Source organism: Triturus cristatus, chromosome 2_1 (genome assembly GCF_964204655.1).
Source record: "Triturus cristatus chromosome 2_1, aTriCri1.1, whole genome shotgun sequence".
Taxonomy (NCBI): domain Eukaryota; kingdom Metazoa; phylum Chordata; class Amphibia; order Caudata; family Salamandridae; genus Triturus; species Triturus cristatus.
This window is the reverse complement of record NC_140581.1, coordinates 486,774,835-486,787,154: the sequence shown is the minus strand read 5'-3', so window position 1 is coordinate 486,787,154 and position 12,320 is coordinate 486,774,835. Positions and strand designations below refer to the sequence as shown.

The 12,320-nt window shown below is 44.5% G+C and overlaps 1 protein-coding gene across 2 annotated transcripts in view; it reads left to right on the top strand.

The window, feature by feature from the left end:
* The window catches only part of BTF3 (basic transcription factor 3), a 104,316-nt gene extending 94,697 nt beyond the window's left edge, over positions 1-9,619 (top strand). For both annotated transcript variants that reach the window (XM_085632336.1, XM_085632337.1), the window contains one exon: positions 9,317-9,619. In XM_085632336.1, coding sequence (XP_085488462.1) covers positions 9,317-9,363 — 47 coding nt within the window. In that variant the 3' untranslated portion in view covers positions 9,364-9,619. The remainder of the gene's footprint in view (positions 1-9,316) is intronic.
* Positions 9,620-12,320: the final 2,701 nt, after the last annotated feature.

Here is a 12,320-nt window from a genome sequence, read left to right as displayed (position 1 = left end):
CAGGGGAAGTGTCTGCTGGCCTCACATGTCCAGTGTTCTTTCAGTCTCCTTTGACCAGGATTTTTGGCTTCAATGTGTGGGAAATGTATAAAGGGCATGGCTAATCGGTATACATCAGTGTATGTGAGGGTTTAGTGTTAGGTCTGCGCATGTCTGACAGTGCATGGTAGAATCCATTGTGGCTTGGTTCGTGTGTGCAAACTAAAATGGAGAGCTTTGTACAAGGCTGCCCAGATAACTGTTAATGGGAGATGCCCTCTTTTGCATAACTTTCACTTCTGCTCCTCTTTAAAGTGCCACACTGCTCTTCTGAGTGTGTATGCCAGGCTTCCATCCTTTGGCAAAGGCTCTGCAACATCTAAAGTGATCCAAGCTCCTCCCCTCTTTCTGCTTGGAGCTGTCTGCTTGGAGCTGTCTGCAAGAGCTGTTGTCTGTGACTCAATACATATCGTACCTGCACTAATTGGAACCAACCCACAAGAGGCTTTTATTATCCATAGCCCTGGCATGAGCTGATCATGCCTTGCTTATGCCTTCTGTGATTCAGTGGGGTCGCATGGATTCAGCTGGTAAAGCAGAACTGTGCCTTGGGATGACGGGACGTCAGAATGTATGGATTGAGTTGCTCTACAACATCGATATCTGTCGGCCCAAATCCTGGCTAGCTCACAGGGCCTCACCTGAACTCCTAACCTTCTCAGAGTACCGAGTGATTTTGGCAACCTAGAACATGACCCTCTGGTCCCCAAGGAAACCGTGGAAACAGATTATCACCTTTTTGTCTCTCGCTCATGAATGTACGTAGTAGACCAAAGAAAGACGCAAAGAAATGTACAATTTATTTATTGAAACTATTGTAGTCTAATATGAATAAGGCTCCGAATTATCCGTTTTTACTGATTTTTACAGATAAATACATGCAGAAAGCTTTGTGTTTCTTGTCTGCATTTATTTTTAGCAGCAAAAAAATATTGAAAATTGTGCTTCTTGTGACACTGTCCACGCTGTCTTTCATGAATTCCAAGCAAAAGCTGAGCAGATATACAGCATGGGAAGTTAAACAGGATGAGATTTCCTTAAATACCGGCATATGTACCCTATATTTGCAAATAATGCTAATATGTACCTATGGGTGTAGTGTTTTGTTATACGTGGCTGCTTAAAGTGCTAATTCGTAACAGGCATCCACGTACGAGTGCACGTCTAAGAGATAAATGTAGAAATATACCATTTTACAAGACTATTTTCAAAACACAAAATTAATATGGATAAATACCAATAGGTAGACAAAAAATAAATATGGATAAATACAGGTGGAAATGTAACAAAAAACATAAAACTGGGAGCCCTAATTATGAAGCAGATGTGCCGGGATCACTAGGTAGATGAAACTAAACAAAGTAATTAGCATTACTATCAGACTGTATAAAATAAACATCCCCACCATGGCAAATTATCTATCTAGGCCTACCCTTGTGTGAGCACGGAGATATACAAGTGATTTTTGGGATTGGCAACAGAGCACATACCGTGTATATTAAGTGGGCTGCATCATTGGTGTAAACTCCGTTAACACAAGGTTGCATATCGATCAGGCTGTGTGGACGCTCGTTCCAGGACTGGTCTCTGCCGGAATTCTCCTCTCTGCCCCCAAGGGGGCGAGACGCAGTTTATATTATCAAAACTACTGTGTTGGAAAGCTGCAACTTTGCTACAGTGTTATGTCTAAAATGTTAGAAGCTGTTGCGGAGTCGAAAGACGAAATCAGTACACCATGTTATGTAGTCCAGGCAACCTTGTACAAAATGTGCAGACTGACTCCCAAGAAGAATCAGTGAATAACAAATAACATGTACAGCGTATTCCTAAAATATTGTCACGAAAACCAATGTGTTGTGTGACAGAGCAGAGGCATCCTAAAACATCTAATACGTGAAACTAGGGGGGAACCAGTGTGGGCCTGGAAGGGAAATCACTACAGGGGACTGTTGCAGGGGTACTGATTTGTCTGATTTCTCTGCATTCCAAGGGAGCACTGCTGACCATTGTAACAGACTTGTGTTTCAGGGGGAAAAAGTCTGCTAGTTATTGACTTTCTCTTCAAGCAGTGGATAGCCTGCTCTGAAAAAAAACTCCAGCGAAAGAACTACTGTGTCTTGTGCAGCAGAATATTGCTGCTGTTGTAAAGATCTGGCCTGACAAGGATGAGAGCAGTCGTAGAACTCTGCCGCTCCAGGCCTCAAGGTTCTCTCACCCAGGAACCTGAGGAAGTTACCAAACATTTGTCTGCCTCACCCAGTCCTCACAGAAGAGCTGGGACCCGGCTGCTTATGAGGGTGAGCCTTATGCACCCCTGCTTCTGCTGTGCTCACCTGTGTGCATTTTCGTGTTGGCTGCAGAAGCAAACCTGAACTCCCCAATTCCAGACACTGATCTGGGTATTCAGCAAGGGCCGTGAGGATGGCTGTCTTAAGTCCAGATTTGTTCACCACTTCCAAATCGGGTGGTTCTGTAGATACCTACATTTGATCCCCTGGTCTGTTGGGTCTAGCTTTGCCATTTCTGGAGAGTTGCTGTTTTCTAATCCTCCCCCTTCATTCTCTTACCCTTCAAAAACGTTTGGGCTTCCCTGGTACTGTGAAATCTGAACTGTGACTAAGGTTATAGGGCTTTGAAGTATTTTGTGCCCAAGCAACTGGTTTTGGTGCAAGGGCGTCGGAAACCTCAATAGTTCTTCCTCTGATTTGCCTATGCTGTTCCTGTGACTGTGTGCCGGCGTTTCCATTAAATGACATTGACACGTGAGCGTGGTTTCAATGTTATTGAACTACAGTTGCTGATTGCGAATATCTCTATAGACTCCAACAGAAATGATAGAGGTTAGCACCCAAGTGTTATATTTTTTTGCTGTCAGATACTTGGCTAGGAAGAGCTTGATTTCCTGTCTTATTTTATGCAGAACATTTGGTTTTATGTCTAGCAAGTACTATCTGTGTTCTAAAATAATGCCCTGACTGAGATTTCAGTTATTACGTGGTTTTGAGTACCTAACCCTCATGTCTCCTTGAGCAAGCCCTTGTCTGCTCAAATTCTCTACCCTTAGTGAGTGAAGTACTAAAGGAGAATAATTGGCAATCCAGTTTCGGACCCAATAGCACTGTGGCTCACTTCAACAGCGTCAAGCGATTCCAATTAACACACTTGCATAATAGTGACACCTGTTGCACTGGGAGCACAGGAATCTGGTCTGTCAGGTGCCAACAACTAAAATGGTACTGCAGCAGACTATACAGATTGACCACAGCCACATAACACAGATGATGGAATGGTTATTTTATAAGAACGGTCATGTTATATTAAACAGACTAGAATCTCTTGCATGAGAAGTAATTTACAAGTCCTATACCCAAGTGGCCATCACTATGCATTGATGGCAGACTCGAGAGCCCACAGGTTATGTCTTGTATTGCACGGGAAGCTGAAAACAGGAGACTTAATGTCTAAGTCTTGGATACAGTGGCAGTACCAGACCATGCAGCTAATGCAACAATGCATTATATCTTGAGTAGAGAGGTGTGTTCATCCCAGCTATCAAAGGAAAATAGACCATTGGGCAGTCGCACTGAGGAAGAATTCTAGCGTCTTAACACATCTCTGGAGAAGGAACACTGGAAGCGGCAACATAGAAAAGGGAACACAGAGGGGAATTGAATCCAGACATTTTTGACAGAAAATGTCGCAAGCAAATGCCTGATGGATCATGTGGTACAAGACATTAGCATATTCTTTTCCACCAATTCCTCTCCTGTAACACACCATTCAAAAGAGTACAGTCTTCGAAAATGACGGCAGTTCTGATGTGCCAATATGATTACAACACACCTAGTTCTCACAAATAACAGAACTTTCCATAGCACTACACAATGTATAAACCTACAACAGGCAACTTACTATGACGGAATGGTCAATGCATATCAAGTTGGCCTTCATTAACTTGAATCACTGGCCCCCAGGGGCATAGGATTAGGGCGTATAAAGGTCTTATAGATGTATGGAGTAGTGGGAAAATCCAGAAGGCTTACCAATAGAGACAGCCATGCAGTTGGTTTATTGTCTGTGAGTGATTAAACTTCTCACCAGTGAACTGCTCTGTGAATATCTTAACATGCTTTGAATTTGGTAGGGGAGAGTTGGGGTGGAGTCGGGGGGGGGTGGGGCGGGTCTCTTGGGACATACCCATTGTCTATTCTGTTGTAAAATGTATAGAGTGCATGCCGACCCGGAGGCAACCCAGTACTGAGAGGGAGCACAAAGGCCGGAGATAGAGGAAGGTCAGTCATCTAGAAATCAAAGCTAATGGACGGTTTTAATGGCTTTGTGTAAGTGCAGCTCATTGTCCAAACACCTAATGGCCAAGAGGAGAGAATTCCAAAGCTTGGCAACATTGAACCGAAATTCGCGTCCTCCTTTCTTGGCTCTTTTAGATGCAGGAACCGTGACCACATGCAGCTTGGAAGAGCGGAGGGCCCTTTTAGGGGCATAATGAGTAACAAGTGGTTAAAGAACGTGAGGGCTTTTTCACATGAAGCACTCTATGGGCAATGCGCAGGGACCTAAATTCAGTTCTTTGCGCAATAGGGAGCCAGGGTAGATCTCTAAACCCCTGCCGGGCCGACTGAGACCTGGGAATGCCAAGAAGCAGAAGTGCAGCCGCATTTTGTACCACTTGGAATTTCTTTGGGGGAGCCCAGGTATAAGGAGTTACCGTAGTCCAGGCAAGAAAGAATTAATACCTGGACTACCACGCGTCTCTACATCCGGGGGAGCAGCAGCAAAATCTTACACAGCATCCGCAGCAGCCCATAGCAAAAGGCTGATATTTTAGTGGCTTGGGCTACCATCGTCACTATGTCCTCAATCCACATCCCCCACATTTTTTGGGCGGGAGACTTATTCTCAAGAATCATTGGATCTGTTTCAGCATAGTTAAGCTAGAGCTGGGATTGAGTCATCCAGCTGGCTATTTGATCCCGGCAAAAACCCAGATCAACTGATGTCAAATCCGAACCAGACGGAAGTGAAAACGAATAATGACTCGTTATTTCGCATACTATTACTTTGCAGCTTTTTACTGCGATGTTTGCGAACTAAAAATTTACCTAGTAGTAAAAACCCAACACAATACTAAATACAAATACACTACACTACCCTACACATCACAAACTCTAAAACACTACCCAAATCCTCAAACACTACACTACTCAAACACCACTACACTACCATAAACCCTAAATCACTATCCCCTGGACGACACTCCTTCTCCCCCCCTACCCTAAAACACTAACCTACACTACCCTAAAACATTAACCCCTGCACATACCTCCCTCGACCCCACCCCCCCAGTCCAGTCCCTACTCCCCAACACCTTCCTTCATGACCCCCCGACACTACCCTAATCTCAAATACACTACTCTACACTACTCAAACACAACCCTACATCCTAAAAGACTATCCCCTTCCCCAATCTGCTCCCTACATTCACACTACCCTAATCACTACCCAAACACTACAACACTACCCTAAAACACTACCCCCTGCATATCCCTCCCCTACGCCCCAACACTACCCTTCATGACCCCGACACTACCTTAAACTCAAATACACTAATCTACAGTACTCAAACACAACCCCACAACCTAAAAGACTACCCCCTGCACGACCTAAAACTACACTTACCTCTCTTTCTCCTCCATGGTTCCTCTCTTCTCCGGGTTCCAGCGACGTCCGATCTGCACGTCATTGTTTGGAAACAGAAGCGCCTTCCAAACAACGATGGGATAGGGACTTTGTGGGTTTTCAAAGTTCTTTTAGCGCTTACAACAGTGTTCTCATTAAGTTCCCCTAGTGCTTTCAAATATTGTTATTTCTCATCAGGTTCTTTAGCACACTGAGCTCAATTGAGTGTTTCTTAGTAACCAATGCCCACTCAAATACAGTTTGTACATTAGCACCACTTAGTTCATTCGAGTACAGATTGGACATTAACACCATTCAAATCCTGATCCTTTTCGTGGTCTAAGGATCTCTCTATGCGTTTAACATGCAAACTCTGTGCGTACAAAATGGCCTACCATGATTCAGATGACTCAGTTCCCATAGAGCAGTATTTTGCCAGGATCGGAAACGGTGTTAAAAACGAGTGCACAGCAGCAGGCGGGGCTCTTTTAAATAGGCTGCTGCTGTGACCACACGCAAGATGGAGGCCACAGGGTTGTACATGGCACGAGCTACTCAGCCACTTTCAAAACAATTAGAACGCAAACAACCTAATACCATTACAACGCATGCGTTGTAACAACTCTTGCAATGTAACAACTTGCGTACTTATGGTACGCGTTGTAACATCGTAAGCGTAGTAACACTTGCAAAGTAATGGCATGCTCACTAGCAGCCGCGAAGTAAGTGTTTATTACCAGTGAAAACACCACCTGGGTGTCAGCTACAGAGGTGACTTTAGACATCCCAAAAGATTCTACCATGTCTGCCAGTGGTTGCAGGTAGATGTTAAATAATATGGGGCTGAGTGAGGACACCTGTGGAATCCTACAAGTGACTGGCAAGATGTTTGATGTACAGCCCTTGTCAAAGGCCTAAAATGTATGCCCCTTTAGAAAAGAACCGACCCAGTCCAAAGCTTTCCATGTGACCCCAGCCTTACCAACCCTATCCAGAAGGGCGGTCTCGGTATTATCTGGGACGAAAGCCGGTTTGTTTCTGGTGGGGAAAAAGTGTTGGCTTACACAAAATCTAAAAAGACATCTATTGAAATGCTTTTCTGCCATTTTACTAAAAGCTGGTAAATGTGAAATAGGGCGGACGTTTCCTAAGCAGATAGGATCCTGGTTGGGTTTCTTAAAAATGGCTTTGATCATCGCATGTTTCCAGGGCTGAGGCCAGGGGCGGCTGGTGACATTTGAAAATGGCAGGGGCGTAAAAGTGCTGGAGGAAACATGCAAAACTCACGTTTAACATGGGCTCCTATGGCAGCTCTTTCCATTCCTCGACTTTGCCAAAAAACACCCTTCCCATCGATCGATTCCTCCCAAACTTCCTGCACGCCCATCAATTCCACCTCCCTGCCACTCACAGCAGCCCCGTTCCTGTCGATCCACGGGAACCCTCTTAAACACTTCTCCACGCACCCCAACACCGCCCATTGGATAACATTGCAATCCGGGCCTTCACAAAAAATGCTCTTTTTTCGCACTTCCACTACTTCGATCATCTTCAAACTCACTGGGACACTAGTTCCAGCCATTCCCAAGAATCTCAGCAAGAATTACACAAATCCATCCACTGGAAGGGGTATGACTTTTCACCCAAACACAAGCCCCCCGCAAACCCACAAAAACACCCCAAAATCAGCCAAATCTGGATGGAATTTGGCAAAACCACCCTAAAACCTTCCCAACACCATTATGCACGAACCTGAATCGGGCCCTGAGCCCTAGACTCCGGGAACCCTAGCAAATTTCAACCCTAAACACCACCCCAACTCTACCACCTAACCCTAAACACCACCCCAACCCTACCACCAGCAGCGGGAGAACTGAATTAAAATAAAAACAAAAACGTACCTGACCGCCTCTGCTCCTGGTCCGCGTTGGCGCCTCTGCCCCCTTCAAACCGGAACACCACGTCCGCACTGGAGTGGCAACCCCTCAGCCAATCCTGGCGCTGCTGCAGCGCCAGGATTGGCTGAGGGCACAGCTTACGCTATGCCCGCCGCCTGCCCATTAGGAGACCGAGGGGCTCCTAATGGGCATGCGCAAGGCAGTAAAAATACAAGTACGCATGACTGGGCACGGGCTAAAAATTACTCTCCATGCGCACTTGTGCTGCCTTTCCCTGGCTTGTCTGACAAGGCATGTCAGTCAACATGACGCCGGACCGCCCACGGTCCGATGTCATGCTGACTGACATGCATTGTCAGTTCTCCCCACCCCCGGCGTCTCTGAACTTAAGTAAACTAAGTTCAGAGACACCGAGGAGGGAGCTGCGGGCGGGGGCGGGGGGGGGGCAACGCCCCAATGGACGCACCGCGCCTGGCTGAGGCACAGTCCTCGATTCCAGAGACCAGTTCACCATTATGAGCAAAATGGGGAGGATGATTTCATGCTCAAGAGCAATGATCCTGGGGGGGCGACTGGGTCGAGGAGGGGGGGGGGGGGTGCTGATTTAATTTTAATAAAAAGTGCAGTCTCCTCTAATAAAAAGGTAGGGAATTGGGAAAGGATAGAGGGACACATTTTCTACTGTTATAAGGGGTGGGATTTTCGTTTCCAATGTCTTTCAAAGGATTGATAGAATCAAGAATTTTTTTCTCGAAAAAAGAGGCCAAAATGTTACAGCTATCCCCAGGTAGAAGTGCGTTGGATGGAGAGTCCAACGTTTTGGCTATTTTGAACATTTCTCTGGAGGAATTGCTGGCCTTGTTTATTCGGTAAACGCCCCATACAACACATCCATCACGCTGCATGTTGTTACAACGCGGTCGTTACGACGACTTGTGGAGGGGGGGGGGAGGTGTTGGATTTAAAATCCAACACCTTCCCTACTTTCTGCACAGGCTGGAGCCGGAATAGTAAATTCTACTATTCCAACATCCAGTGCCCCCCTCAGCAAGTCGTTGTTAAGACTAGCAGGGTAATGGTATGCGTTGTTACAGCACAGTCGTAACAACCGCGTTGTAACAATATGCGAGGTGAGGGAAAGCGGAAAAAAGAGGCATATTCCGTTTATTCTGGTTTCAAAATAGAATGCCTGTGCAAGATAAATTTCTGAGTGGTAACCCCTAACTTTCTCCCTATAAATTGTTTTTTGTAGATTCCCCATCATCTTTCCTCCACTCCTTTTCTGCAACCTGGCAGGTTTTCTTTAGAGTTCTGAGGTGGGGGCAGGCTTATTGTAAGCTTTTTCAGTTACTGCAGCTTACGAATATTTTGATCGAAAGACTGAGTCAACCAGTCCGTGATCTTATTGTAGGTAATTTGAGGATTGGAGCCCAGGCGGGGAAAGGGGTCCTTCAGTCCGTACCTTCAATAGAAAATACTTTAATTATAATGCAATTTTCCGACTACGCTCTAGGTGGCAAAGGTATGCCAAAGAAGTAAAACTGTAATAACTTGATTCCACAAACCTATTGGCCTAGGGAAGTTATTTTCCTTTTCATTTACTTTGTGAACTGTGTCCGCTTTACCACGTGTTGTTTCCACACATGGTCAGTTTAATATATTTATTTTTATCCGTTTTGCAGATCTTGTTGGGAATTTTGACGACGCTTCAAAGAATGAGGAAATCTGAATGAGGGGCAACCTGATTAAAGCAATGCCTTGAAATATAGGATTTGAGCTGCTGTTTTACATTGTGGCTTTTTTGTGTTTTATTATCATAACTGATATTCTGAGTTACTGAGATGCTGAGTTCCTTACACTCCCAATAATTGCAGCTCTTCCTGTTTGAGAAGTTGCTTGCACGCACAGTCCTCGTTCTCTTTGCAGTCTTGTTAAACTTAACAAGTGTGGAAATGTTTGCAGTAATAAAATAAGAATGAAAAACATCCTTGTATGAACGTGTATTTCTAAAATTGTGCTGTTTTTAAACATTATTGACTTTCTTCAGAATTTGACATTTTTCATGGTTCTTTTTAAACTGACTAAATGTCCCAGCTCTTCCTCTGTATTACCGTTTAAATCATTTACTCCCAGGATGAAAATATTTCACAGAAGATCCTTAGCTATCGTAGTAAACCGGGCGCTGACAAGTTTTAAGGTGCCTGACATTCAGCTTTCTGGCCGTCACCATTTGAAGTTTTTTTTTTTTTCTGTTTCATTATTTATTTTTTGCAGTAAATTGCCTCGGGTGCAGGGTAAATTATTTATGGCACATTTAGTGGGGAAGGTGATAGGACTTTGCCACAAATTATAGAAGTCCCTTCTTCCTTTGCGTTCTCCTGCTCTATTATGGTGGTGTTGGAAGATTAGACTAACTTTATGGTGGAACCACGCCAAAAAAATGGACCGGCTAGCAGCCTTTTATAGGCTGGCCAGTCTGTCAGCATTTGAGGCAGTCTTCTACAAAAGTCCCTGCCTGTGTCGTTGACATGCAGGTTGAAGGCTTTCAGCACGTTAGAGATGCTTCTAATATATGTACCAGAAACGTGCTCCCACTTTTCCTGTATCCTTACTTTTTGTATCAAGGAAAATCTCTAATATGGCGGTAGAAACCTTCAAAGATGTTTCCAAGGTGGATACTTGCTTCTGAGCCATAATTGTTCAAAGAGGGAGGTTTGTGCTCCGGCTGGTATGAGAAAGGCGTCTTTCCATAGCACCAGCAACTGGGATACACACTTTAAAAGCTTTTAATGAGGACTGTTACTTTGCAGTTTGGTGATTTTTCTTTTCCACATTTAAAATAACTAAAGTCCATTTCTTTTCAGAGGAACCACTTCTATGTATTTGGTATTGACTGTGGCAAATATACATGACAGAATGCAGTATTCCATCAAGTGTGCTGGGACACATCTATACCCTACTTTAGTTTATCTGTGTGCAAGCCTTAAGAACTCGGTAGGTTTGAGCCTGTGTGTCTAGATTATGTACAAATAAAACGTGAAAACAATCACCCAGACTGCTACAGAAATTCCACCTTGATATTAGGCTCCTAAAGACCAATTTGTCAAAGGGTCTAAGGTTACCCATTTCACCTAATGGCTTGATCTGTCAGGACTGGGAACATAACTTTGAAGTCTGTAACCAATCACACATTTATACCCTACCAACTTTGCATGTCCACAGCTGGCGAGAATACTCAAACTGTTCTGGATAGGCATAACCTGTCACAAATAAAAACTGGCAGATTCTGGTGTCCATTGTTTGTCCTAACAGGCGGGACACAGCCGGTGCATGTCCGTAACACTCCAGGTCCTAGAATTAGCCTCTGGTGGTTCAGTTTTCGTGGGGAGTTCCCATGAGCAAGGTATTTGTGTCTCACTTCCTGTAAGTGTCATGCCTGTGTCTTCAGTCAAGGACTTTCTTTAGCCTTTCTGGTTGTTTGGGGGGTGCAAGGATGAGGTCGTGGAGTGAGTTGATGGTTCTCTTCTTGATGGCGGTACATCTCTCCTTTTCAGGTACCAGCAGCATGCGTCATTCAAAACATCTCCACTGGCCTCACAGATTGTGACGTCCTCTGCGAGAAAGATACCGGGCAAACTATAAAAGTTGAAAGGGGGCCTGTCAGCACGTACTAGACATGCCCAGTTGTTAACTTCATCAAACTAAAGAAGAAATGTTTAATTGATCGTTTTTATCGAAATTCATTGGAGTAAGCGGTCTTCCAGGGGTCCCCTTATGTGGCATGTGAATATTGCACCCCCCCCCCCCCCCGCACCTGTTGACCCAGGCACGCACTTTATCGCTCCATTCACTGGTGAAATGATGTTTAAGATGCTTTTTGAACTGCATTCCTATTTGTATACCAATTAATCCTAGAATTGACAAAGTGCATTTCACTAACACTTTAGCAGGGACACTAGGATTGTGAACGTTGCCATTGGGGAATGGGGGAGGGGTTGACATCACTGTTTTGAAACAACATAGTGAGGGAGGTAGACAGCTTATTAATTAAGTCGATGGACTGTCTGATCCAGTGATATGTCACCTCGGTGAAGGGAAGGTGTGTTCCTACAATCAGCAATACCACCTTTATTGTGAGAAAGGTGAGCACATTGGTTAACGGATTTGTACCCTTAATGATTGTGCAGTTAATGTATGGAAAAACACACACATTGGTGAACAGTAAACCGCACGTTTGGGCCTGGAAAAAAGGCTGTACATATGGTAAAACCATATGTGTTGGTGTTGGCCACTCTTGTACTGCGTGAAGCCATCGTTCAAGTGATGGGTGGAAGACAATGTGTATTGTGCAAGTAAACACATTAAAGGAGCAAGTGCATTAGCGTGATGCTAGGCAACAGACTATTCTACGACTAGTATTTTTTTGTTCAGGAACCTGGTTAGCCTCCTATGAGTTGCATATCCAGGTTAAGGACTTTTAACGCACCTCTAGGAGCATTAGTCGTTACGAGTTTTACGCCAGATAGGAGGAAAATGTAATTAATAACCTTAAGTGCTCCACCACCCTCAGTCCGGGGTCTTTTTTGATGTTTGGGAGACTTGGCTTTCATAAAAAAAAGTATACAAGTTAATAAGTGACTGCTGTTTAGCATTAAACTGGCTGATTGATGGTTCAAGGCTATTTAT